The 27,898-nt window shown below is 52.3% G+C and overlaps 1 protein-coding gene across 1 annotated transcript; it reads left to right on the top strand.

The window, feature by feature from the left end:
• Positions 1 to 397: 397 nt before the first annotated feature.
• On the top strand, positions 398 to 27,634 carry ADAMTS15 (ADAM metallopeptidase with thrombospondin type 1 motif 15). The gene is made up of 8 exons (XM_003253413.3): positions 398 to 1,420; positions 12,718 to 12,850; positions 13,316 to 13,483; positions 13,726 to 14,009; positions 20,294 to 20,471; positions 21,904 to 22,085; positions 22,192 to 22,367; positions 24,035 to 27,634. The coding sequence occupies exons 1-8, from the start codon at positions 464 to 466 to the stop codon at positions 24,807 to 24,809; spliced, it is 2,853 nt and encodes a 950-aa protein (XP_003253461.1). The 5' UTR covers positions 398 to 463; the 3' UTR covers positions 24,810 to 27,634.
• The last annotated feature ends 264 nt before the right edge of the window (positions 27,635 to 27,898 follow it).

Genomic DNA, 27,898 nt, shown 5'->3' with positions numbered 1-27,898 from the left:
GAGTTCTCCGGTGGCCCCTGGAGGCTAAGGCTGCGAGCTCTGGGAGGCTGGGAGGGGAGTGAGGGGAGGGGCGCTGACTGGGCAGTCCAAAGAGGAGGGGGCCTTTAATAGGCTCGCCCAGCGCCTGGCTTGCTGCGCTGCGAGTGGCTGCGGCTGCGAGAAGCTGCCCGGCACCTTCCGCTAGTTCTCGACTGCAAATCTTCGTCCTTGCACTTGACAGCGATTGTACTTAAGCTCCCAGGGCGCGCTTTGCCTGGAAAGGCACAGGTAGGAAGCGCGGGCTGCCGGGTGCACGCTCGCTGCTCTGGGAGGCGTCTCCCTCCCTTGGCTCTCCTTTCTGGGAACTGCCGGCTGTCCCGGAGCGTTGGCTGTTCCAGAGTGCGGGCTGCACGGAGACCGCGTCAGCGGCCGGAGAGCCCGGCCCAGCCCCTTCCCAGAGCGCGGCGGTGCGCTGCCCGGCGCCATGCTTCTGCTGGGCATCCTCACCCTGGCCTTCGCCGGGCGAACCGCTGGAGGCTCCGAGCCAGAGCGGGAGGTAGTCGTTCCCATCCGACTGGACCCGGACATCAACGGCCGCCGCTACTACTGGCGGGGTCCCGAGGACTCCGGGGATCAGGGACTCATTTTTCAGATCACAGCATTTCAGGAGGACTTTTACCTACACCTGACGCCGGATGCTCAGTTCTTGGCGCCCGCCTTCGCCACTGACCGTCTGGGAGTCCCCCTCCAGGGGCTCACCGGGGGCTCTTCAGACCTGCGACGCTGCTTCTATTCCGGGGACGTGAACGCCGAGCCGGACTCGTTCGCTGCTGTGAGCCTGTGCGGGGGGCTCCGCGGAGCCTTTGGCTACCGAGGCGCCGAGTATGTCATTAGCCCGCTGCCCAATGCTAGCGCGCCGGAGGCGCAGCGCAACAGCCAGGGCGCACACCTTCTCCAGCGCCGGGGTGTTCCGGGCGGGCCTTCCGGAGACCCCACCTCTCGCTGCGGGGTGGCCTCGGGCTGGAACCCCGCCATCCTGCGGGCCCTGGACCCTTACAAGCCGCGGCGGGCGGGCTTCGGGGAGAGTCGTAGCCGGCGCAGGTCTGGGCGCGCCAAGCGTTTCGTGTCTATCCCGCGGTACGTGGAGACGCTGGTGGTCGCGGACGAGTCAATGGTCAAGTTCCACGGCGCGGACCTGGAACATTATCTGCTGACGCTGCTGGCAACGGCGGCGCGACTCTACCGCCATCCCAGCATCCTCAACCCCATCAACATCGTTGTGGTCAAGGTGCTGCTTCTTAGAGATCGTGACTCCGGGCCCAAGGTCACCGGCAACGCGGCCCTGACGCTGCGCAACTTCTGTGCCTGGCAGAAGAAGCTGAACAAAGTGAGTGACAAGCACCCCGAGTACTGGGACACTGCCATCCTCTTCACCAGGCAGGTGAGTTGATCTGCCGTCACTTTGCACCCAGATAGTCCCGTTCTTTAGGGTCACCTCCACTAGCGCTCCAAATCCCCTTTGTATCGTGCAATGCCTCCGAGTTTAAACCTCGTTGACCTCTTCTGACTCCAACTCTGGAGTTTCCAGGGAGAGCCCTCTCCTAGGCTCCGCGGAGCGGCGGCTCACGTGCATCTGGGCCATTGGAGGAGAGCCTGCGCTTTCCGAAGGTGTTGGCCTGGCGCGGCCAATCAGCGCCTCCTGGATCAGGCGCCGAGGGGCCGGAACCCAGGAAGTTGCCGCCCCGGAGCTGCAGTTTGTGTTCAAGACCGATAGGAGACGCTATGAGGTTGGTGTTGGAGAGGGCGGGAACGGCCCGCCCCTATTGTATGGGCGGCTGAGTCTTCTCGGACACCTCGTGAGGTCTCCTTTCAAGGGTTGTAGAACTGAAGGTGATCCAAGGTCAGCGCCTGCTACATTTCCCTCGGGTAACATGTTGTCCCCTCTCTGTACTGGGCCTGGAATGCCGGGATTGGGGTGGAGGGAATCATTGAGAGATTTTGTGGGTTGCAGTGACAGGCCAGACTCAAGTACTGCGAGCATCCCTCCTTCACTGCCGCTTCTCCTACAGCCTTCTCTGCTGAGCATGGTCCAAGAGGCTTCTAGACCATTCTGAGCAGGCGGTGTAGTTAGGGCACCTGTTTGGAGCTGAGACTGTTTCATTTGGAGTTTCAAGTGGAGTTTTACTTGGAGCTGAGTTGGGAAAATCTCTTCCAATTTTCCTGTATCCTTGCTGTCAGAGGGTGACCCGTTTGCCCAGATGTATGCTATAGAGCAGAGCGGGCACGCTTGCTTCTGCTCCCAAGTCACTAAAATTCCTATGACCACACTTGACTTCAGGGCTCTAGCTTCTGCCCTTGCTGGAGTGGAAGTGGTGTGAGCTTAGTCAAGAGTATTTGGAGATTCCCGCCGTAGAGTTAGAAGGAAACTGAGTATTGGGGTTAGAAAGATGGACCCAGCCCAGGAAGCAGCCCTGCCTTTCGCAAGGCCTTACCTGATATTCTATGTCAAAGAAGCTCTAAATCTGCAAACATTTAGATTCACAGGTGTTGGAGTGATTGGGCACTGAGGAGTATTTGGATTCTTGAAATTTCTCAGATACAGGAGGCTGGGAGGAAGAGCCATCCGAGTGAGCCTCTTCTTCTGATTTGGGGGACTGTGACTTGAATCTGTGCCATGCTCTTTTCTTGGTTATTATCATAACCACGGCATTCTGGGGATGGCATGGAATCCTTGGTTACCTCTGGGGCTCTAACTCTCCACTGTTTCCAAATGGTCAAGTTGGACTGGCGCACACAGGCTGGAGCTGGAGTCCTCCACAGTAACCCATTTGGCACAGCTAGTCCCTTCCTGGAGTCGGACTTCCTCCTTTCCCAGCCTTCTTCTCCTCCCACCACCTGGTTTCTCCAGGGAGGTCTTTGGCCTGAGTCTGTTTCCTTGTGCTCATTCTTCCAACTGAGGTCTGTTGAGCTGTCACTGCCCAGCCTCTGCAAGCACTGCCTGAGTCATGGGGAAGCTGCAAAGGAGGTGGCTTTGACCTCTGCACACAGACCGGCTTGGCAGTGAGATTGCTGGGGCTTGAAAAAAAGCAAAGGCCAAGAACAGGATATCTTAATGGGCAAAGCAGCTGTTGCCCCATTTGCTACCTGGGCTGCCCCAGTGAAGGTCACTCACTGGCTCCAAAATAGAAGGCCTCAGCCTTTGCAGCCTGGTGGTGAAGGCTGGCTTCTGGAGTCAGCCCTAGGAGGAGAGCTCCCGCTGGGAATAGGGACCATGCCGTCAGAAGGAGGCCGCCTTTTGAAGAAGAAGCAATCAAACAGCATGACAGCTTCTATTTCTCAGTGGTGTGTGCTCAACCCCCCGGGGGCTGTGTTGTCCATGCATAATGGGTACAAGATGCATGACCACTGGATCAGAAGCAGTGATGTGCAAGATGTGACTTTTAGAAGCTGCCTTCCCCTTAGGTGCCTAGAGAGCAAAGCCAGAGAGTGAGGCTTCTGTGTTGTCAGGGCCGCCATCAAGGTATGTACTTTATGCTTCAGAGTAAACACCTCTTCCCCACCTCCTCAGCAGCTCAGACTTCAGGGCCTACTGCATTCGGAGAGTCTCAGAATCTTCTCACTCCTGATCTCTCTGGGGGAAGGTATAGTATTTGATGAGAACAGGAGGGAGTAGCTGCCCTTTCTAAGATTAAGGCAGGTGTGGTCTCCGGGAACCTTAACTGCCTGGAAAAGAGAATATAGTGGTTATACAACAAGTATTTTGACAATTTGAGGAGTTTACTTACAGATTCAGAATAAGTTCATGGAGAAAAGTGCACATCTGATTTTGCAAAGTGATCGGTCTCCAGGCTCATAACAGCAGGGTGAGGTCAGCACAGGACTGGAACCAGGATCTGCGAAGAACTAGAGCCAGAGTGTTTCTCATTTATTTCTATGAGGAGAAAAGTTTCTTTGGCTTCTTGTTGCATTGGGCGGCAGGAGCCAGGTATTTAATGTCGAGACTTGGTAGGCCCTCCCTCATTCCCTGAGACTTCTCTGTCTTTAGGTCCAATAATGCTGCCGTTTGCGTAACCCTTTGTGGTAGAATGGCTTTCATTCATTTATTCCTACACTCCTTTAATACTTGTTGAGCATTATTTATTATTATTTCTAGGTACTACCCTGGGCTGTGGAGCTACAGATTGTAATAAAATGTGGCCTCGGCGCGGTGGCTCACGCCTGTAATCCCAGCACTTTGGGAGGCCAAGACAGGCGGATCATGAGGTCAAGAGATCAAGACCATCCTGGCCAACATGGTGAAACCCCGTCTCTACTAAATATACAAAAATTAGCTGGGTGTGGTGGCGCACGCCTGTAGTCCCAGCTACTCAGGAGGCTGAGGCAGGAGAATCACTTGAACCCGGGAGGTGGAGGTTGCAGTGAGCTGAGATCATGCCACTGCACTCCAGCCTGGTGACAGAGTGAGGCTCTGTCTCAAAAAAAAAAAATTGCAGTCTCAGGTCCCCAGGAATTCACATGTGATGGGGAGCTTACAAGACAACAGTTAATTTCAACAGGATGTGCTACGTGCCAGACCAGCCCCGTTGGGGAGGAGGGGTGTTCTCCTGAATGCTGAAGCTAAGGAAGCGCGCTCCAAGGGACGGGAGCAGGAAGGGCACTGGCCGCGGAGTGGGGGCTGGGGAGGGGAGCTTGTTTTCTATGTCGTCAGATGCCCTCTCCTCCATTCCACTGTCTGCTTTGCTATCTGTGACCTTTTCTCCTTTGGACTGATTTTTTTTTTTTAGGACTTGTAGTTTATGGTTTTACTGTCTTTTTTTTTTTTTTTTAGGACTTTTATGGTTATTCTGTCTGCTTCTTCACTCATTTCTTTATTTTTTAGAGACAGGGTCTCATTCTGTCACCCAGGCTGAGGTGCAGTGGTGCCATCAACTCACTGCAGCCTTTAACTCCTGGGGTCAAGTGATCCTCCCACCTCAGCCTCCTGAGTAGCTGGACTACAGGCTTGCACTACCGTGCCCAGCTAATTTATTTTTGTAGAGACAGGGTCTCACTATGTTAACCAGGCTGATCTTGAACTCCTGGCCTCAAGAGATCCTCCTGCCTCAGCCTCCCAACGTTTTGGGATTACAGGTGTGAGCCACCATGCCTGGGCTCTGTAATATTCTTTGTGAGAAGACTTTTAACTACAAATTTCATTTTTAAAACATATATATTCAAGTTATTTTTCTTGAGTGAGTTTTGGTCATTTATATTTTTCAAGGAATTTTTCCATGTCATTTGAGTTGTGAATTCATTGACAAAAAGTTGCTTATAATATTGTCTACTATCTTTCCCACCTCAGTCTCTCAAGTAGCTGGGACTACAGGCATGTGACTAATTAAAAAAATGCCTGACTAATTAAAAAAATTTCTTTTTTTGGAGACGAGGTCTTGCTATGTTGCCCAGGCTGGTCTCAAACTCCTGGGCTCAAGCGATTTGCTCGCCGTGGCCTCCCCAAGTGCTGAGATTACAGGCGTGAGCCACTGCGCCCGGTCTATTTTGTTTGTTTGTTTTTTTCCTGCCGCCTCTTCGTATCATTTGACGCCACCTCTGTTTCCTCTCCTCTCCCTCTTCTTCCGTGCTCTCACCCTCCTCTTTTGGGACCATCCAGGCAGGATCTTTACAGCCTTTCTCTTCCCCCTTATTCTCTTCATTTGTACTATGACTTTTCCCCTCTCACAACCCTGAGCTTGGTGCTATCTTCTTGTTTTGACCTTGAGCAGTACTGTGTTTCATTGGGGATGCCCTACACTGCGCAGAGCGGAACAGCATTCTAGAACCTCGTGTGAAACAGACGCCAGTTCTTTTGGTGATAAGGCACTTGTCATAGGGCAGTGATATCTAGTGTTCAGATAAAAATAGTTAATAATGAAGTGATAATCCGCATGTTACACATATCTCCCTATACAATAGAAAAGGATCATGATTTCATTAGGATCTTTCTTGAAGTCGGGCCTTGGAAGATATTAGGAGAGAGAGGTCATTGGTAGATTGAGTATTTAATAATTTGTTATTCTTGGCCACTAACTGGAAACGCAACACCATGCCTTCTGGGAGGGAGGAGGGAAGGAGTGGGAAGAGAGAGGGAGGAGTGGAATATGTTGGTTCCCTGTCGTGCAGGATGAGTGCTCTCTCTCTTTAGTTACATCAAATGAGTTCGCCTGATATTAATGTCAGCAGATGGGGGAGGAAGGTTGGAGGGAATCTTTTTCTTTTATTTTTAACCGCTGGTCTAGTCAGAAAGGCAAGTGAGTTTTTCTCTTTCTTTAGGTCTTTCTCTCCTTCTGCCTTTGAACTTTTCTGTAGTTGTTTGCGTCCCCTCCCACCCCTGGAATTTTCCCCCCAACCTTTCCTTGACACCTTGACTCGATCACGTGGCATGATGGAAAGAACACAGGCTTGGAGTCAGGCAGAGCTGAGTATGAATCCGGGGGCTTGAACTCTTTAGCAGTGGACATTGCATGAGTCAGCTATGTGCACTTAACTTTCCTCACTCTTAGAATGAGGATAATGATGATGACGTGATACCTTACTTACGGGGCTGTTGCAAGATAAGCGTTACTGAGTGGTCCAGAATAGGCCCCCAGTTATGGTAGTTATTATCATCACTACCTTAGTAGTCACTCAGTACATGCTTCTTGTTGAATAATTAGCTATGGATCCCTCGCCAGACTCAAGTTTGGGATAGCCCTGATTTAAAGCATTCTGTCCCATTGTCCTTTCAAGTATGCTTAGCATTTGTTCCTGTTTTTGTATGGAAACTATGGACACCAGAATTTGCTAATCCCACTGATCTGTAAACTCCTTTTAGGCTGGAACCTCTTTAGTATTTGTAAGCCCCTGTGTGGATCCCTGCAAGCCGGCTATTCAGGAGGTGATTTTGGAAGGAAGGTGCAGACAGAAGTGCAAGGACTGCCTGTAGCTCTGGGTGCTTAGGTAGCTCACCTCCCTTCCTGGGGATCATTCATCCAGCTTTTGTGGCAGTCAGGCTGCAGGGTTGGGAGGGGGAGTCTTAGATTCTTCTGGCATTTCATCTTGGCTCTTTGCCATGAGGTTTTGCCCTGAAGAAAGGAGGGGCTCCAGAGAGGTGTGTGTTTAATCCACCTTGGAGTCAGCAGACAGGGTGCATGGCAGGGCAGGGACAGGGTCAGTGTGTCAATGCAGGTGTGGGGCAAGGAGCCAGGGGCTTGTTCAACCAGCGAGGCGGCGCAGACAGTGCGCTCAGAGCACTCTCGGCACTTAATCCTGCCTCTCCCTCTCCCCGGGACTCTCCCCACTCAGTGTCAACCAGCACTTGCTTGAGCTATAGGGTGAGGCCTTCCATTCTTGAGGTGATATGCACCAGAGGCAGCAGGAAGTCATGGTGAGAGCTCAACCCTGCCGCTGTGCTGCCTGCACTTCAATCCTCCTCCTTCCTCTCTGTCTAACCTTGGGCTTACTGTGTGACCCTGGCCTAGTTACTTACCTTCTCTGGGTCTCTTCTGTGCGATGGGGCCTGATAATGGCGTCTTCTTCCTAAAGCTGTGAGAATTAAATGAATGAAGGCAGATAAAGCTCTCGCGACTGTCTGGCACACAGTAGCCAGTCGGTAACTGTTAGCTATTGTCACTCTACTTGCAGGCACCCTCTCTTGAAGGGGTGATTTTTTTTAATAGAAGATTTAGCCTTCTTGCAAGCTTGGGGCTCCTCTCCTTCCTCATTGAGGTAATTACTGTTGTTTCGGTTACCCTACTCTCTTGCAGTAATACCATTTTGTACATCTGGAGGGATTTATATGCCAGTGAAATAGAATCTGCCAGTAGAAGTAACTAACATTCTTCGTCACATTGCCAAGGCACTGAATTGCTAGATTTTATTTCTTCTAGCAAAGCAAGGCCCTCCCATCCTTGGGGATTACAAACAGACATGGATTTTGGGCTGGACAAGGAAATACAGTGATGCATGGCAGAGATTCAGATGGGAAACAAGTTAAAGGCACAGTAGTGATACTAGCACAGGGTGCTTTTCGCCAGTAATTACGGTCTCCTAACTAGTGCTGCATGATTCAGACCAAAGAACATAGCTTTGGATCTGGGACCTCATTCTTCACTCAATAGCCAAGGGGACTGGGGTGCATAATCTTAAGTCACTGAGCCTCGGTTTCCTCATCTGCAACATGAGAGGACAGCCCTGAAGTCCTGGATGCCATGATGCAGCCACGAAGATGAGCTCTGGCTCTCCTGCCTAGAACTTCAATGGAAGCAGTCGGCTACATGAGAACGCATGTGTCTTCTGCCACATTAAAAATGTTAATGTGCGACCAGGCGCAGTGGCTCATGCCTGTAATCCCAGCACTTTGGGAGGCCAGGGCGGGTGGATCACTTGAGGCCAGGAGTTCGAGACCAGCCTGGCCAACATGGTGAAACCCAGTCTCTACTAAAAATGCAAAAATTAGCCAGGCGTGGTGGCGCATGCCTGTAATCCCAGCTGCTCGGGAGGCTGAGGCACGAGATGCTTGAACCCGGGAGGCAGAGGTTGCAGTGAGCCGAGATCACACGACTGCACTCCAGCCTGGGCAATAGAGTGAGACTCAGTCTCAAAAAAAAAAAAAAAAGTTAATGTGCTTGATTTTTGTGCATCCCTCTGTCTTTGTATTGCTGGAAAACATTTGAGCATCTTGGTTCATGCCTGGGAAATGAGAGGAGATGGGAAGGAGGTTCACAGTGATGGCAGCTGGTGGGAATTGTGGTGGAGGTGTGCATGGAGTGACACTGGTAAACAAGCCACTGCCAGGTGTTATCCTTGTTTATTTATTTAAGTTGTGGCTCCAATCCTAAATTGTTTTACAAGAAGGGACATTTAGAAAATAACAGTCCAGGAGGGTTAGGTTCCTGGCCAAGATGATTCCAGGATCATCTGGAAAAGCAGCTGCAGCTACAAAGAAAAACAGCCAATTGCTGGAAATCGTGAGGCAGGTAGGGGCTGGGTTAGGAATACCTACACCTTCTGGGAGGAAGAAGGCAAAACAGCTTCTGTTTTTTGGAGGCAAGCACTTGAGCTGAAGAGGTTAAGGCAGTTTTAGTGCCTCTGAGTTCGTTCCAGAAGGGTGGAGATTTTTGATGCCACAAATGAGGCACTGCTGGGCCCCTGTATAAGCACTCGTAAGCGTTCAAAGTGCAGAGGCCCAGCGGTTCTTCATTGAGTCCCTGCCGGGGTGGGGAGGAGGACAGGCAGAGCTTCTGACCCCATACAGCTGTGTCTTCCCACAGTGAAGACGCTGGTTACTGCAAGACGGCTGCTTCCAGAGCCACTCTTACCCTCAGGAAATTTGCCGGCTCTTTCCTTGTTCCTCTTGTTTGATCCAGGGAAACCGGGACTTCTTGATGGAAAGAACAGGTTGCTTCTGGCCAAGAAGGGCCTGCAGCTGCATGTCTTTGCTCCAGAGAAAATCCACCCTCCCTAGGAGGAAGGAGGCTTTTGGCTGTAAGGACTTCCCAGCCACAGAGGCGGCTGCAGGGTGGCTGAGTTCCAGACGCCCTCTAGATCCCAGTCTGAGCATTCAATCTGGTTTAGCAGTTTCTTTCTTTCTTTTTTAAATTTTAATTTTTGTAGAGATGGGGTCTTGTTACGCTGCCCAGGCTGGTCTTGACCTCCTGGCCTCAAGTCATCTTCCCGCCTTGGCCTCCCCAAGTGCTAGGATTACAGGCCTGAGCCACTGCGTCCTGCCTGGTCTACGTATTTCTGAAGAGCGGGGCGGGGAACAGGACTCTGAATCTCCACATGGGTGACTTCTACTTTTCTGAGAGTGAGTGCTGTCAACTACGTGACTTGGGTCAGTAGACAAGATGTTCCTTGGGGTTCTAGAAATGTCATTCTGTGGGTTCCCTTTATAACCTACAGGGCCAGAAGGGGCTGCATGCTCTGGGACCGGGGAAGGAGCAGAGGCTGAAAGCACTGGTTGATTCAGGCTCTAGTTGAAAGTTGGCCCTTCCCCAGAGCAGGAAACCAAGGCCCCGAAGAGAGAGAGGACTTTGATGAAGTCACACATCTACTTAGCGATGGGGGCCAGGACCAGAATCTAGCCTTCTTGATTCTTATTTCTGCGCCCTCTCCCTCTTACACAGGGAGCAGTGAGTGTGCAGGGCAGCCCAGAGGCAAGGGTAGGTGCCTGCCCCCACAGGCTGCAACTGCTGGCCTAGAATGTCCAGAGCCCCAGCCTTGCTGGGTCCTACACTACACCTGTCCTACACCTACATCCTTCCTTATGCCCTCGCAAGAGCCTTCATCCCTGCCCTCCTCATCTGGGCTCCCTTCCCCACAGTTCACACGCTGATCCATGTTCCTCAGCTGTCACATTCCCTAAAGTGCTGGTCAGGTGAAGGTCCCTTCCTAAGTTTTTTTTTTTTTTTTTGACACAGAGTCTTGCTCTGTCATCCAGGCTGGATGCAGTGGCGTGATCACAGGTCACTGTAGACTTACCCTCCCAGGCTCAAGTGATCCTCCTACCTCAGCCTCCTGATTAGCTGGGATTACAGGTGTGCACCCTCATGCCTGGCTAATTTTCTTTATATTTTGTAGAGACAGGGTCTCACCATGTTTCCCAGGCTGGGCTTGAACTCCTGGACTCAAGCGATCTGACTGCCTTGGCCTCCCAAAGTGCTGGGATTACAGGCATGAGCCACTGCGCCCAGGCCCTTCCCAAGTTTTGACAGTGGTTGTTTTCTAGGTTTCAGAGCTCTTGAGAAGGAAAACTTCCTGGGAGAGTGAGTCTTTGAAGACGAAAGAATATGGGAAGAGAAGGGCGTTTGAAGTCCTCCATGGGCTCCTAGAAGTAGAAGTAGTGCTTCCAGCGAGCACAGGCGGCAGACCTGGCTGGGTGTGCAGGGCACACGTCACTGCCTCTGGTGCACCCGGGTTCAGGCTGGTCACCCTTGGAATAACTGTTCACTCATTAGGAGGTGTGACTATCATCTGACCGTGGGGAGCCAAGTTTGACTGCTTAGGTGGTAAACCTCTGAGTGCTTTGGATTAAATGTTGCTGATTTTCTGTACTCTGACCGCTTTTCCTCCCATGCCCCCTGGCTCCTGGCTCCCTGCACTGCGCTGCTGCCCACCTTCGCCCCTTGCCAGCATGTACACAGATGCACATGTGGCCTCGCATATACATGCACATGCATGCAAACACGTGCTTCTTTGTCTTTGGAAGGTGGTAGTAATAGTCGTTATTTCAGTGGGATGTTGTGAGGATTAAATAGGGCCATGTGTGCAAAGTGCATGCGCAGTGTCAGCATTTAATACATCATAGCCATGATGAACTATGGGCATGAGCCTAGTTCCCATCTCTGACACGTAGATACAATAATATGTCTGCATCATAAGCCTATTGTGAGGATTAAATGAGGTGACACATGTAGTAGCTTCCTGTGAAATGCAGAATGCCTTATGCGTTGAAGGCAGCGATGTAATGAGAGAACCAGCATCACTGATTCAACACACATCTTCTTTTTTTATTTTGAGATGGAGTTTTGCTCTTTTCGCCCAGGCTGGAGTGCAATGGTGCGATCTTGGCTCACTGCAACCTCTGACTCCCAGGTTCAAGCGATTCTCCTGCCTCAACCTCCCTAGTAGCTGGTATTACAGGCACCTGCCACCATGCTCAGCTAATTTTTGTATTTTTAGTAGAGATGGGGTTTCGCCATGTTGGCCAGGCTGGTCTCGAACTCCTGACTTCAGGTGATTCACCTGCCTCGGCCTCCCAAAGTGCTGGAATTACAGGTGTGGGCCACTGTGCCTGGCCTAACACACGTTTTCTTAAGAGGAGCAGAATGTACACAAGTGTCTTATCCTATTTCCAACTTTTGGGCTTTTAAGGTATCTGAATGTGTTTCTGGCCAACGATGCTCAGTAGGTTCTTTGAGATATTCACCCCGGAAGCCCTATCCTGCCTTTCTGTGTCCCCTGGGAATACTTCCTGTCAGGGTTTGCTGCTGGGGGCCTTAGGTTCTGCGGCCAAGTTAAGCTTCAGTACAAAACGAGGGACCTTCCTGCTTAGGTGGCCATCTCTCTATTTCATGTATCTTTCTTCCTAGCAGCCACTGAGCCTGTGTCCCCTTGAGCTTCTGTAGCCAATGAAACTGTGTCTGGATGAGGTCTCGGGTCCACCTCAATGCTTCCTCCCAGCCTAAGGCAGCCAAATCACTGGCATGGGTGGGTCCTTGGCCGGCAGCCCTCTGGCTGAGAATCTTAACTTAATTCATAGTTGGCCAAAAGGCAGCCCAGCAAAGACCGAGGCTGCTCGAAGCTGCCTCTGGGTGGGAATGGGACTGGCTTCCTCCCTGTTGCTTCAGCGAGCCTCCCTTGGCTATGGGAGTCACCATTTTTCTGGTCTGGAGGGCCATCTGTCTACAAAGTAGTGGGCCTTGTAGTTTAATTTTGTACCTCCTAATTTCCTCCCAGAGGACCTCCCTGCATAGGGTTTGGGCAAAGTCTTTTTGGTGAAGCCACAGAGCTCTTCCTGGGTTTCCTCCCTCAGCCTGGGTTGATTCTGTGAACAGCCCCACAACCTCCTAGGAAGAAGAGCCCAGCTGGAAGGTGCTGGGCCTGGTGACGTTGGAATGAGATGAGCTGGAATGTCCCTTAGGATGTCCTTTCTTCCCTTCAGGTCCCTTCTGTCACTGTCTCTAACTTCGGGCTGGCTTCTGCTTCTCCCCCACCCGGCAGGACCTGTGCGGAGCCACCACCTGTGACACCCTGGGCATGGCTGATGTGGGCACCATGTGCGACCCCAAGAGAAGCTGCTCTGTCATTGAGGACGATGGGCTTCCATCAGCCTTCACCACTGCCCACGAGCTGGGTAAGGCTGGATAAACTCCTCCTGGGGTCTTCTGGGTTTGCCTGTGGAGCCTGGAGGGTGGGAGACGTGTGTCTTTGCCCCCTTGTGTTCTGAAGCCTTAGGACCCCTTCTCAGGGCACAGTGAACCTTAGCAGCAGCTTTGTATTTTTTCCGATTGCCCCAGCCCCGCTGGCCAGTGACATGGTTTGAGCCCCTTGGCAGAGTGTCTCAGCACTTAGGCACTGTGGGGACACCATGTTAACGACAAGGAGGTACACTCTGTTGTCAGGGAGCCCACAGCCTGACGGAGGGGACAGAAAACACAAGAACATGATCTTGAGGACATTTGAAAGCAGCCTGTCGATAGGTGGCAACGACCAGCCTGAAAACCTCTGACATGGGCTTTCTAGTTCCCCTGCCCCATCCCTCCCTCCAACCCCCCGGTCCTTCCTCCTGCCCTCTCAGTCCTCTTGCCTTACCCCACAGGCCACGTGCTCAACATGCCCCATGACAACGTGAAGGTCTGTGAGGAGGTGTTTGGGAAGCTCCGAGCCAACCACATGATGTCCCCGACCCTCATCCAGATCGACCGCGCCAACCCCTGGTCAGCCTGCAGTGCTGCCATCATCACCGACTTCCTGGACAGCGGGCACGGTAAGCCAGGACGGCCGGAGGGCGATGAGGCTGCCTCGGAGGAGGCTGTGCTGCTGCCCCTAGTGGAGGTGCTCACTTGTCCGTCCTCTGTACCTTAGGTGTGTGTGCCCCCTCAGAGCCGGGCTCTGACATGAGTGCCTTCCTGTTGCCCTTGGTTCATTCTCCCCTTACTATTCAGATTCTGGGCTAGCCAAACCTCATCTTCCCAGCTCATCCTAATGAACACCTTCGGCTCTCTGCAGGTGACTGCCTCCTGGACCAACCCAGCAAGCCCATCTCCCTGCCCGAGGATCTGCCGGGCGCCAGCTACACCCTGAGCCAGCAGTGCGAGCTGGCTTTTGGCGTGGGCTCCAAGCCCTGTCCTTACATGCAGTACTGCACCAAGCTGTGGTGCACCGGGAAGGCCAAGGGACAGATGGTGTGCCAGACCCGCCACTTCCCCTGGGCCGATGGCACCAGCTGTGGCGAGGGCAAGTTCTGCCTCAAAGGGGCCTGTGTGGAGAGACACAACCTCAACAAGCACAGGGTGAGTGAGTGCTGGAGCTGCGCTCGGGGACTGCTGGGAGGAGGGACGGAGACCCGGGGGCCTCCCCTGCCCTTGGTCTTCACCAGGAAGCTGCCTATCACAGACTGGCCATGGGACCATCGCTGCTGCATTGCTGAGCTGTGCTTTCACTGCCCTCTATATAGTCCTATCCCCTTCTTGACTCCAAGACCGGAGGGAAAAGCTATGGCAGGTCAGAGGACTTGGTGAGGCCTCAGACACATGGGGAAAAGCCTTCAACAGGGGATGGGGTCTCAGCCCTGACCCCCGGGCCTCATCCCACCTGGGCAGGAGCTCTGGGCTCAAAGCTGAACACCTAGTGTTAGGAGCAGCTCACTTGCTGGCTCCTCCCTTCCTTCTGTCATCCACTCTTTCCCAGTGTGTTCCACACCCAGGGAGCTGGGGACCATGCGCAGGAACAGGGCTCAGAGCTGCAATGAAGCAAAGCCCTGGGCAAGCTTCGGGAATTGGCAGCATTCTGAACCAAGCTTCCATTTCTGTTGCGATTGTTTTTCTTTAGCAGAAACATAGTCGAATAATACTTGTTTTCCCTCCTGATAAATAGGAATAGCAACCGAACAAGAACACATTCAGAATGCCAAATATTCTCTGAATATAATAACTTTATCTTCCTCAGGTCTTGTTTTGGGGGTAGGAGAGGGATTTGTACTTTTCTGGGCGGGAATAAGAGGTCTGTCCTCCTCCCAGATCCTGGAGCTGACTGTCCCTTCCCATCCCCTGTTCTCAGCTCGGGGAGGACTTGCCTCTGGGCACAGATGCAATGTCACAAAAAAGCATCCACCAAGCACGTTATCAATTGCCCTGAGATGAGTATGGCACAGAATTATTTAAAATATTTTTCTGTGTTCTGGGGATACATATCTAATTAAACCTTCAACCGTTTGCTAGGCAACAACCCACTGTGTTCGGGGAACTGTGTAAGATACTGTGATGATCAGAAAAAGAAATAAAACACAGGCCATGCCTCAGAGAGCTCACAGTCAAGTGGGGAAGCTCAAAAATGTAGCTGTGATACAAGACACAGAGAGGCACGTGTTATGCGGAAGGACAGAAGGATGAAAATGTGTCACGGGAGAACAGGGGTCAAGAGATTAATGATGATGAGAAGGGACTGAGAAAACTTGGAGGAGGAGGTTGGATCTGAAGAGAGCCTGAGGGATAAGTAGGATCCCTGTAGGCAGAAACAGAGCAAGGCAGGGAGGCGGGCGGTCCTGGGCGGGTCGGAGTGAGCTGCAGGGCTGCGCAGATGAGGGCTCTATGGGAACCGTCTTCAGGAAGGTCGTTTGGGGCCAGACGGCAGCCACCTTGATTGCCAGGCACTAGAAGGTTCTGAGGACAGGCAATATGTGGCCCGTGCTGCCTCCTGGGAAGATGAGGCTGGAGGATGCAGAGACAAGTTGAGATAATGTTGGATAGAGAAAGCGCCGTCTGAGAAGCAACATCTTTCCACACTTTCTGGAATTCTTAGTCTGTGATCAGGCAAGATCTACCTCCTCAACCTCTTTTCTAAACAATCCCTTGGCCACCTTGTTTTAACTGAAACTTTCCAGGAAACCTTCATGGAAGTCATTGCCCTCATTGGCCGAGGTCAGATCATAAAGCATGTCTTACAAATCACTGCAGCTCCCACAGATCTGTTTCAGGAATCCCATTCTAATCACCAAGGCCCTGTCTTCCCAGATTACTCCCTTTAGGTTTTGGATTCCAACAATTCCTCAATCCCATCTGGGCCTACAATGCATTACTATGACAACCTTCCCATCATGCCTCACCCTTCTTTTGCCCTTGCCTCCTCCTTCGTGAGCTGAAATTCCATGGTCCATTGTTGAAATCACTCCCTCGCATACACTCTTGACTCCCTTGCCCCTGTCTCTCTGCATCAAACTCACTTGGATAAGCCACCATCTGGGTTGAATCCAACTCACTCACCCATTCAATTGTTCTTGCACAGGTGACTATGGTTGGAGAAAAACATGCAATTGTGCTCACTGGTCTCAGTTTAAATTCATCATCTGAGCTGGGCACAGTGGCCCCCACTTGTAATCTCAGCACTTTGGGAGGCTGAGGCGAGAGGATCCCTTGAGCCCTGGAGTTTGAGACCAGCCTGGGCAACATGGCAAAACCCCATCTCTACAAAAAATACAAAAATTAGTGGGTTGTGGTGGCAGATGCTTGTAGTTCCAGCTACTCGGGAGGCTGAGGCAGAAGGATCGCTTGAACACGGGAGGCAGAGGTTGCACTGAGCCATGATCACGCCACTGCACTCCAGCCTGGATGACAGAGGGAGATCCTGTCTCAAGGAAAAAAAAAAAAGAGAGAAAGAAAAAAGTAAAATAAATTGATGACCCGGAAACTTAGGTGGGCCCATAATGCTGTCCAGGAGTGACATATTTCATTTCCCCAGTTGGCTTTCCTCTCCCAACCTCCTGAACCATTAGTTCGCACCCACCATCACCTCTCTCCTCCCATTACCAACTCTTTCTTCCTCCTTTTCAGCTTTCACCGATGACCTTTCTTCTCATTTCCCGAAGGCGGAAAAAAAATCAAGTAATCAGAAGGGAACTTCCACCCACCCCCCGACCTGCTTCTGCACCTGTTCTCCACTGTCCCCCTTTACAGTGGCTGAATTGTCCCTGCTTTGATCTGAGGCCACGCTGTGTGCTTTGCACAGGAACCCCATCCCCTCTCACTTGTTAGGGACATCGCTGATCAATTCTCTCTCTCCTGCAGTGCCAGTATTTCCCAATCTTGAGCTGAATCATGCCTTTTAGAATATAAACCTGTTGTAATTTCTCCCATCTGAAACAAAACTTCTTATGATCCCACTTCCTTTGTGGTCTGTTTCTGTCTCCCTTCACAGCAAGTTCCCGGAAGGAGTTGTACAAACTTGCTGTCTCCAATTCCATCTTCCCACTTTTCTCTGCTGCCCATTCCAAATAGGCTTTGACTGCCATCATTTCTCCAAAACAACTCTTATTAAGGCTACCAAATGGCCTGCACACTACGAAGATCAGTGACTGTTACCTTTCCTCCCATCGCCCAGCCAGCTAGCAGCATTTGTGGCAACCCAGAGCTCTGGCCCCTGGAACAGGGTCTCCACTGCCTCTCGGTTGTCCCCCTCCTCACACTGCCCCTCCCTTCTCATTACCTTCACTGCTTCTTCCTTGTACTCTCATTTTCTTTTCTTTTTTTCTTTTTCTTTTACTTTTTTTTTTTTTTGAAACAGAGTTTCACTCTCATCGCCCAGCCTGGAGTACAGTGGCGTGATCTTGGCTCACTGCAACCTCCACCTCCCGGGTTCAAGCAATTCTCCTGCCTCAGCCTCCCCAGTAGCTGGGATTACAGGCGCCCGCCATCACGCCTGGCTAATTTTTGTATTTTTCGTAGAGACGGGGTTTCACCGTGTTGGTCAGGCTGGTCTCGAACTCCTTACCTCAGGTGATCTGCCCACCTTGGTGTCCCAAAGTGTTGGGATTACAGGCGTGAGCCACCACGCCCGGCCTGTACTCTCATTTTCTAAAGTGTGGAGTGCTTTGGCACTCAGTCCTTTCCCTCTTCACCATCCACACTCAATCTCTTCGCTGATTCATCTAGGCCGTGGCTTTAAATACCATTTAGAGCTTGAAGACTCCCAAATTTGCATCTTCAGTCCAGGCCTCGATCCTGACCTGCAGACTTGCATCTGTAAGGGAATCTGGACGTGTCCATTGGACGCCTGATTAGCATCTTGTACGTGTGTCTGTGAGACTGAGCTCCTGGTCATCTCCCCCGAAGCTGCGCTGGCAACTCCGTGTTCTGGTTGCTCAAGCTGAAACCCTGTTTCTCTCACATGCTTCACACCCTGTATCTCCACGTCCCTGTGGACACTATCTTCAAGGCAGATCCAGGATCATTTCTCACCACTGCATCTGCTCTCACCCTGGTCCCAGCCACCACCCCCTGGCCCCTGGATTAATGGAGTTACCTCTAACTGGTCTCCCTGCTTCTGATCTTCCTCCTTACAGATGATTCCCGCCATGGCAGCTCTTTTGAAATGCACCTTAGGTTATGTCACTTCTCTGCTCGGCACCGTTTAGGGGCTTTGCCCCGGCTCCCATTTCTCGCTGCCTTATTGGCCCTAGTGACACTGGCATACTTCAGGCTCATCCCCCCTCAGGGCCTGTGTACTTGCTTCCTCTGCTTGGAATGCCCTTTCCCTGTATGCCACCTGTACTTCCTTCAGGCACAAGAGGCACCCCCTAATCCAGAGCAGCCCTTCCCAACTCCTCCCTACCACCTGCTGTGAAGCCCACCCAACACTCTGTGTTCACGGATTCATTTTCGTTGTCTGTCTCCCCACTAGGGAGTAATTGCTCTGAGGGCAGGGACTTCCGCAAGTGCTTGGTGAAGGAATGAGTGAATGGCACAGGGCGGGAGCACAGTGAACGTTTTTTGTTCAAATAGGAAGCAATGATACCAAATAAAAACCAGGTAGCATTGTCTCAGGAGCTGCAGGAACAGTGCTATGTGCTGAAGAAGAATTGGAGATCATGAGGCCTGGGCACACTCTTTCAGTCTTCTGATGGCCATTGTGGCTTTGGAGGGGGCAGCTTCCGGGGTGTGATGGGGACAAAACCCACAGTGCAAGGCTCTGGGGAGTGAGTATGAGGAAAGAGCAAATGTGGGTGATGCTGTCAGGGAGTGAAAGGATGGAATGAGGTGAGGCACTAGTTTGAGTAGTTTGAGGCCAAAGCAGGGTTGAAGGAGGATGGTGGTTGTTTTTTACAGGATCAAACAGATTTTGACAAAATGAAACAAGAGCTATCTGACAAAAGGGTAGATCGAATAAATATGCTGGATATGTACACAGGTTAAAGTGTTTCTATTACACGCAGCCAGTTCCTGCTTAGTTCCATGTGAGTTAGGCACTGTGTAGGACGGTCGGTGGCAGAGTTTTAATTCCAGGCGAGTACAGCAGCCGGGCTGCTTCCTCTATTGCTCAGCTGATGTGTGTTCAGAGGATCCAAACTCATTTCACTGTCATTCTAAGGAAAACATCATGGACAATGTGAATTTTATTCTCTTTCTACCCTGTTAAAAACTAAAAAAAAAAAAGCCCTCCAAAACACTGCACAATTCACCCCACAGCCAAATCGAGTTTGAGGATTGCTTAATAGTGTCTTGTCTTTATCTCTTCTTAAAAGAAACGTTAGAATGGTTCACGGTGAAACTTGCTCAAATACAGCCCCTGATCGAGGTTAAGATCAGTTTGGTCTGGTGTCAAGTCTGAATTATAGAACACTAAGGAATAAAAACATTCACATATCTATGGTGACATTTTTTATCCGCAAGGCTGGGGGCTGGCCATGCCGTAGGGATGCCTGTGAATGCACTAACAACAAATAAAGGGAACCTCTTCTGTGTTTTCCTTTTATTCCCGGCAAGCTGTGAGATAAGAGGACTCTCTGAACTTCTGCCGGGGCCAGTGTGGCGCTGGGAATTTTCATGCCTGTTAGGCCACTTCTGTCATCCACCTGACATCGGGCCCGAGTATCAGTGTTATCAAACCCAGTTTTGCAAGTGAAGCACCGGAAAGCTAAGGAGGGTTTGCTGTTGCTCAAGCCCACTAGGGGGGTGTGGTGTGGGCGGAGGCCATCAAAAACACGTCCGGCCAGGCGCGGGAGCTCACGCCTGTAATCCCAGCACTTTGGGAGGCTGAGAAGGGCGGATCACTTGAGGTTAGGAGTTTGAGACCAGCCTGGCCAACGTGGTGAAACCTCGTCTCTATTAAAAATACAAAATAATTAGCCGGGCATGGTAGCAGGCACCTGTAATCCCAGCTACTCGGGAGGCTGAGGCTGGAGAATCACTTGAACCTGGGAGGCGGAGGTTGCAGTGAGCCAATATTGCGCTGTTGCACTCCAGCCTTGGCAAAAGAGGGAGACTCCACTTCACCAAAAGAAAAAAAAAAGGAAAACACATCTCACATCTGTCTCACTCTACGGCCCAAAGAGGCCTCTCTTTTGCAAGGCCTCCTTTGCACCTGGGAGCAGTTGCTGTTTGCTAATTAGTTGGTTGGAATGTTGGGTGGGCTTGGTGCACACTGGCCATTTGCTTATTGTTTTTTCCTTCATGATACAACATTAATTTGATTCCGGGAAGGTGGGATGGGAACTTGGAGGCTGTACGGTGTAGTCTTCTATGGGCTAAGGGGCTAGGTGTGGCTCCTGGATCCGACAAGGAGTATAACAGGCTCTTCCTCACAGGTGGATGGTGCCTGGGCCAAATGGGAGCCCTATGGCCTCTGCTCGCGCACATGTGGAGGGGGCGTGCAGCTGGCCAGGAGGCAGTGCACCAACCCCACCCCTGCCAACGGGGGCAAGTACTGCGAGGGAGTGAGGGTGAAATACCGATCCTGCAACCTGGAGCCCTGCCCCAGCTCAGGTGAGGTGGGGAGAGCTGTGGTGGCCTGGGCCCGGGGGAGGTGAGGCTGGAGGTCCCCCCCACCCCACCCCTACTCCACGTAATGCATGCCCTCCAGGTAATTGGGTACACAGGTAATTCAGGTAGTCTAGTATTTCTATCATGGATTCTTTTGATGACGAAGGGACTGCAGTCAAGATTCTAACCTTCAGGACAAAGCCTGGAAGTGGAGAGGTGCCGATTCTTCTTGGGATCATTCCTCTTTCCGCTCACCTTTGGCAAGGGTGTTCCCTTCTGGATGCTTAGCCTGGGAGACTAAATGGATCATGGGAGTGATATGCTAGAAATCCTCTTATCCGAGGCCTGCCCGGCCCACCTTTGTAAGCGGGAGTCCAGAGCCCAAGAACTTGATGGGGAAAACAGAATTACATCTCTATTTTTATTAATGTCTCGATCTAACATTTAGTATTTCTTTCAGATAGAAATTAGTATTTTTTTAACTACCTTTCCATCTAAAATTTAATATTTCTTTCAGTTAGACAACAAAACTACAATAGTAGTAGAAGTACCTGTGACTTTGTCATCAATAGGAACCATGGATATTTTCACATGACATTTTGGTTGTTGCAGAATTTTCAAAATGCTGTTTAAGCTCATCCTTACTTCAAAATTATAGTAGTTACCAGGTTCATTACTGAATCATATATATATGATTTATACATATATTTTTTATATTATATATATATATATTTATATATATTTTTGAGACAGAGTCTCACTCACTCTGTTGCCCAGGCTGGAGTGCAGTGGTGCAATCTCGGCTCACTGCAACCTCCACCTCTCAGGTTCAAGCGATTCTCCCGTCTCAGCCTCCCGAGCAGCTGGGATTACAGGTGCCTGCCACAGTGCCCGGCTAATTTTTGTATTTTTAATACAGATGGGGTTTCACCATGTTCGTGAGGCTGGTCTTAAACCCCTGACCTCTGGTGATCTGCCTGCCTTGGCCTCCCAAAGTGCTGGGATTACAGGCATGAGCCACTGTGCCCGGCCCTGAATCATATTTAATGCATTAACAAAAAAGCATATATATCACAGACTTGTTTCAAAATATATCGATAGTTGTGTAGCAAATGTAACTGGTGTTGTCGTTAATCTATATAATTTACTTTATGCACTGAGTTACATTATTCTGAAAATAGTTTGCAACCTAGAGGGAGTTTGAGGCTGGGTTACTGGAGAAGGTGGTGCATAGCTCAGGGGATGTGTTTTCATCTGTGCCCTGGGTCCTTTGGGCCCAGCCTGCTTTAGTGCTTTGAGATGGGGGGAGGTTGCAGCTTTGGTGATGAGGGTGGGAAGGGCTAAGAGAGTCACGGCAGGCTGGGAGGGAGGCTTGTCCTTTGCACCGGCCTTGTCTTTTCCCCTCAACTTCTTTCTTATGCTTCTCCCTCCCCAGCCTCCGGAAAGAGCTTCAGGGAGGAGCAGTGTGAGGCTTTCAATGGCTACAACCACAGCACCAACCGGCTCACTCTGGCTGTGGCATGGGTGCCCAAGTACTCAGGCGTGTCTCCCCGGGACAAGTGCAAGCTCATCTGCCGAGCCAATGGCACTGGCTACTTCTATGTGCTGGCACCCAAGGTGAGTGAGCCTGGGGCCTGAGAACAAAGTAGGGACCAGGTCTTCGGGGGAGCATCAGCTGAGCTGCCCTGCTCTTCCTTCTTTTTCCCCTTCTGGGGTGCTGCAGGTGGTGGATGGCACGCTGTGCTCTCCTGACTCCACCTCCGTCTGTGTCCAAGGCAAGTGCATCAAGGCTGGCTGTGATGGGAACCTGGGCTCCAAGAAGAGATTCGACAAGTGTGGGGTGTGTGGGGGAGACAATAAGAGCTGCAAGAAGGTGACAGGACTCTTCACCAAGCCCATGTGAGTTCTGGGCCCTGGAAGGTCCTGCCAGGGAGCAAAGGGAGGGAGGTGGAATTTCCCAGGGTATTGGAAGCTTGGGTTAGATTGGGGTAAATGTCAGATCCAGCCAGGACCCTTGCTGCAGAGGCCACCCATACCCTTCTAGGGCTGCTAGTCCTTCACTCACTCATTCGTTCACTCATTCATTCATTCACTCATTCATTCATTCTTTCAGCAAGCCAAGATGAATGCTGGGGGAAGACCCACTTAACAGGAGATGGCATTCAGGAAGGTGGGCAGAGTTGTTAGGGTCTGTATAGTGTTCTAGAGTAAGACCGACCTGATTCAGATCGCAGTTACCCATTTTCTGGACGACCTTGGGCAAGTGAACTCAATCTCCAGGTCTCTAGATGTCCCCACTTGTAAAGTGGGTATAATACTAATATATTTCATGTGTGCTTTTGTGAGGAATAAGGGAGTTAGTCTAAGTAACATGGTTAGCATTGTACCTTCACCTTGATGAGGCTGAATGTGACAGCTGCCAGCCTCTTCCTGGGCTTGAGGCCTTGACCTTGGGGATCAGATTGAGGTGAGAATGGCAATAAACTGCCAAGAGACAGCAAGTGAGCAGCTGGGACTGAAGGAGTCTTCACGTCTTGGGCAATCCCTGGGCATCTAGTCCCAACTCCAGGATCTGGGCCTCCCAGCTTGAGCTTCCTGAGGTCAAACACATGCTCCTTGGAAAGCCCCGATCCACGTTCTGGAAGAAGAGGGGGCAGGCAGGGCACCTGAGGTCCCACTTGGGGGTGGGGGCTATGGTTGGCCCAGAAAATTTGGGAGCCCAGGTGCTGGTGATGGAAAGGCCTAGATGGCTGTCCTGGAACCTTGACTGTGCCTCTGGGCACGACACCGTCTCCTGAGCCCCTGGGTGGTGATGCGAAGGGAGGATGCCCAGCCCTGTCTCTGGGAGCTCGGGCACCAGGGACGGATGGCGTTCCAGGCTGTGCTTTGCAGGGACCTGTGGTGGGGAGGCCACGTGGGGAGTGGGAGGTACATACCCCAGGCTTGCCTCACTGGTTAAATGGCAGATGTTCCTTTCACAGCCTGTTGGAGCTGGAAAGAGCCTTAGAAATCATTTAGCTTAACCTACTTATTATGCAGACGAGGACACCAGAACCCAGAGATACTGGCTTGCTTAAAATGGCCAGAGTTGGCGTGTGAGCCAGGCTGGATCTGCGTCCCTGCCTCCAGGGCCAGTGTTCTCTCACTGCCCTGAGCTCCTAGCCTCAGGTTCCGGGATGGTGGACTTACTCCCCCGCCCCATCCCTCGTCCTCCTCCTCCTCCTCCTCGTCCTCATGGCAGATGTCTACACATCCTTGATGTGTGCCAGGCACCATGCTACATGCTTTATGTGCTTTGGTGGACTCAGTCCTCCCTGCAATTCAATGAGGTGTGTGGAATTCTGAGCTCCACTTTACAGGTGAGGATGTGGAGGCTTGGAGAAGTTCAGCAACTTTCCAGCACCAATCGCCAAGGGGCAGGGACCTCTCTGACTCTGAAACCTGTGCTTTTACTCCCATGCCAGAATTCACCGAAAGCTAGGTTTACTGAGGAAAACAGATCCTGGAGCGTGAGGTCCTTAGGTCCAGGATTCTGTCTGATGCACAACCCCCCTTTCCCACCCCAGGCATGGCTACAATTTCGTGGTGGCCATCCCCGCAGGCGCCTCAAGCATCGACATCCGCCAGCGCGGCTACAAGGGGCTGATTGGGGATGACAACTACCTGGCTCTGAAGAACAGCCAAGGCAAGTACCTGCTCAACGGGCATTTCGTGGTGTCGGCAGTGGAGCGGGACCTGGTGGTGAAGGGCAGCCTGCTGCGGTACAGCGGCACGGGCACGGCGGTGGAGAGCCTGCAGGCTTCCCGGCCCATCCTGGAGCCGCTGACCGTGGAGGTCCTCTCCGTGGGGAAGATGACACCGCCACGGGTCCGCTACTCCTTCTATCTGCCCAAAGAGCCTCGGGAAGACAAGTCCTCTCATCCCAAGGACCCCCGGGGACCCTCTGTCTTGCACAACAGCGTCCTTAGCCTCTCCAACCAGGTGGAGCAGCCGGACGACAGGCCCCCTGCACGCTGGGTGGCAGGCAGCTGGGGGCCGTGCTCTGCGAGCTGTGGCAGCGGCCTGCAGCAGCGGGCGGTGAACTGCCGGGGCTCCCCGGGGCAGCGCACGGTCCCTGCCTGTGATGCAGCCCATCGGCCTGTGGAGACCCAAGCCTGCGGGGAGCCCTGCCCCACCTGGGAGCTCAGCGCCTGGTCACCCTGCTCCAAGAGCTGCGGCCGGGGATTTAAGAGGCGCCCACTCAAGTGCGTGGGCCACGGAGGCCGGCTGCTGGCCCGGGACCAGTGCAACCTGCGCCGCAAGCCTCAGGAGCTGGACTTCTGCGTCTTGAGGCCGTGCTGAGTGGGGTCATTCCTTTCTCCCCCTCACTCTCCACCCCACTGATGTGCCAGCGTTCTGCCAGCTGGAGTAGCGGGCAGAGGACGGTGGCTAGGGGCTCACGCCACGATGTCACCCACATCCAGGGACAAGGACCATGGGCTGGGGCGAGAGGTTCCCTCCTCCTCCCTGGACTGGGCAGAGGGAGGCCCAGGAACTCCCGCACAGTCTACCTCAGGCCCCGCTCCTCGGGCCGGTTGCGGGGAGAGGCTTTGAGGTACAGGGCAGAAGGTGCTGAGGCCCAGTTTCCAAGGGACTTGGAGGATGGGCACCTTCCAGGCAGAACTTCAGGGACCCCGGCCCCCAGAACGGAGGCCACAGGCTGCTGGAAGAGCCATGTCCCGGCAGCTTGGCACCCTCAGGTGGCCCCATGGGCTCTGAGCCGTGTCTGAACGAGGCAGGGTTTTCACGGTGCTTTTAGCCCACTTTCCTTTTTGAACTGACATGGACTAAGCAATAAAAGCTGGCTGGGGCTGGGCAGAAGCCACGGGGAGAGTGAGATTAGGGCCCCTGGAGCCTGGCACTCCACCTTGGAATACGTGGACGTGCACAGGGAGTCCTGAGGTTTCTCATCTTGCACTCTTGGCCCTCCCGTAAAGAGGCAGCCTCTCCTTCCTCTGATGTGCAGGGTATAGGACTAGTGGTAGGGCTGCCACGGAAGCGTCCTCTGAGGCTCTGCAGGCAGGGGGGAAAGTCAGTAGGGAGTCTGCTGTCTTCTTCAAGATGGAGCTGGCCATTACAGAAAGATGTTGACATTTGCTAGGGGCGATGGAGTCTGTGGCTGATGCAGGGAGTTTTTGGAAAGTTCTGGAGGGTTCTGTTGTCACTGGACTGGGGTTAGTGCTGAGCTCTGGGCCTGGCTTTGAGGGATGTCACCCTGGGATAGGGAGGAGGAGGCTGCAGTTCTGATGGCTTCCTCCTCCAGAGAGGCACGTGTACGCAGGCTGACGTCGGAGGGTCTGTGTCGCCTCAGACAGCCCTGATGGTGGCCACAGTCCTGCACCCATTGTGAGGGGGTGGGGCGTGCCTAGGAGGGCTAGGTGCTGAATATCTATGTGCCTATAAACTCGTCTTCATTCCAAACAGCTACTGCTGTCTGCCCTGGGCACGTCACGTTGCATCCTAGGCCTTAGCTTCTCCACTGTTTGCTACCTCAGATTACGCCCTTTGGGAACCCAGCCGTATGCCTCCCCTAGGACAGTGGTGACCTGGTCCTTCCACCACACTCAGTCTTTGGAGACTGAGCTGTCCAGCCACAGAAATGAGGGTGTGGTGTGTGGCTTCCTGCTCCCCACAGCCCAGCCCCCTGCTGGGGCTCCAAAGCCGAAGATAGGGCCTCTTCAGACGCCTTGGGAGTAGGTTTCAGGAGGCACCAAGAATCAATGACTGACCCAGGGGGCCTGGCAGCCACTAGTGTGAACTGCTGGAGACCTGTCTGGCTTATAGACGTCAGGAAAATAGAAACAGGCATTTTCTCTAGCTCCAAGTGGGGAGATATTTTGGGGTTACAGCTTCTTTGGCTAAGCAGGGTGTTTCTTGAAGGTTCAGATGCCCCACTATGTACATGGGATATTCTGCTTCTGAGTGTAGGTGATGAATCCAGGACCTCAGTGGAGAATTTTATTGAGCTAAGATCAAAGCATGTGTCTTCCTGGGAGAGAAGAGTTCAGTTCTTTTATGTGGGTTTCCCTAATAGTCAGAATCCACAAACCAACTAGCCAGCCAGCCAAGCCTCTGCGATGATGTTCTCATCCGGTCTAACGCTGGGCTGGAGCCCTTGGACAGAGATCATGCAGGGGCAGAGGGGGTGCCAGTCTCTGAGGCAGGGCTGCAGTCACCCCTGAAGAACTAAGTGAAGAGGAACCCCTCTGTGCCAGTGACCACTGTGGGGCTACAGGGACAAAAAGGACCACGGTACCAGGCAGAAGCAGATCCTTGCTAGCTGACGACAGCACTGCGCCCTGTGCTTGGTGCACTCCCTCCTGGAGGAGGAGAGGGTGGCATGGGGGCTGTGCGGGATGGCAGGGGGATTGGGTGGGTGGGAAGAGAGGTGCCATCGGTAGGAGGCTGGCCTCCAGTAGAGCAGAAGCAGCTTTTGCCATCAGTCACTTTACAAACCATTTCAAGGAAGGACAACCACTCTGACTCCTGACACAAGCCAGGCCTCAGTGCTTTTATCTGTTGTGGTGGTGTTTCCTTTTTCTTCTTTCCCTTTTAAAAGACGCATGACCAAGACAACCTAGGGAGTTTGTCTTGCTTGCCTTTGACTATTTCCTTAATCCAACCATGCTCTCGAGGGCTGAGCAGAGACTAGACTCAAGGCACAGGTTTCTGGTGATGGAGTAAAGTTACAGTGGTATCTCATGTCTACACAAGAAGAGGAACATTCTGAAAGCTCCAACAACTTCTTGAGGGGGATGGACCAATACGGCTTTGGGCTCAGGAATCCCTAGCCTCCTCTGCCCATCGCGTGCACTGATTGGAGGAGTCTGGCCCAAACACTCTCACGTGAACCTCGACATGCTGGAGTGGGGTCTGGCAGGAGCTGATGACAGTTCGAGGGACTTGAGTGTCCCTAGCCTGGCAGTTGGCTCCCGGAAGCACTAGACACTGACACTCATTGGTAGACCCTCCCTCCCCGCCGTTGTGTTTGGTTCTTTTGCATTCCATGTACCGCAGAAGGATGGAAGGACCTGGGTGCTGGCTGGGCTGTGTATACTGTGTATACAGGGGAGCTGGCTGCTGAGGTGACCACAGCCTTCTCCTAATAAAGCTGTAAGTATTTAAAACCTGTGTCCTGCCTCTGTGACTGCTTCTCATTCATGCATGCATTCCTCACATCCATGGAATGCCCAGCTTCGCCAGCTACTGTGCTAGGAGCTATGGAGACAGCAGTGACCTTGACAGGCACAGTCCTGGTCCTGTGCAGCTCCCAGGTTAGCTGAGGAGGCGGAGCTCAAGTCAGCAAGCACAGAGTTGTGACAGATCATGCCACAAGTGAAGGAGACACCAACTGATGCCAAGAGTGGGAGCTTGGGTGCGGGTGTTTGATT

This window comes from Nomascus leucogenys, chromosome 15, assembly GCF_006542625.1.
Source record: "Nomascus leucogenys isolate Asia chromosome 15, Asia_NLE_v1, whole genome shotgun sequence".
In the NCBI taxonomy this organism is placed as follows: domain Eukaryota; kingdom Metazoa; phylum Chordata; class Mammalia; order Primates; family Hylobatidae; genus Nomascus; species Nomascus leucogenys.
The sequence above is the reverse complement of the archived record's forward strand: the minus strand, read 5'-3'. Positions and strand labels throughout refer to the sequence as shown.

Bases quoted from the DNA above. Each gene is read 5' to 3' on its own strand.
- ADAMTS15 (XM_003253413.3), top strand. From the start codon at position 464: ATGCTTCTGCTGGGCATCCTCACCCTGGCCTTCGCCGGGCGAACCGCT. The intron at 1,421-12,717 runs GTGAGTTGATCT...CCCACCCGGCAG, and splicing joins CCATCCTCTTCACCAGGCAG to GACCTGTGCGGAGCCACCAC. The intron at 22,368-24,034 runs GTGAGTTCTGGG...TTCCCACCCCAG, and splicing joins GGACTCTTCACCAAGCCCAT to GCATGGCTACAATTTCGTGG.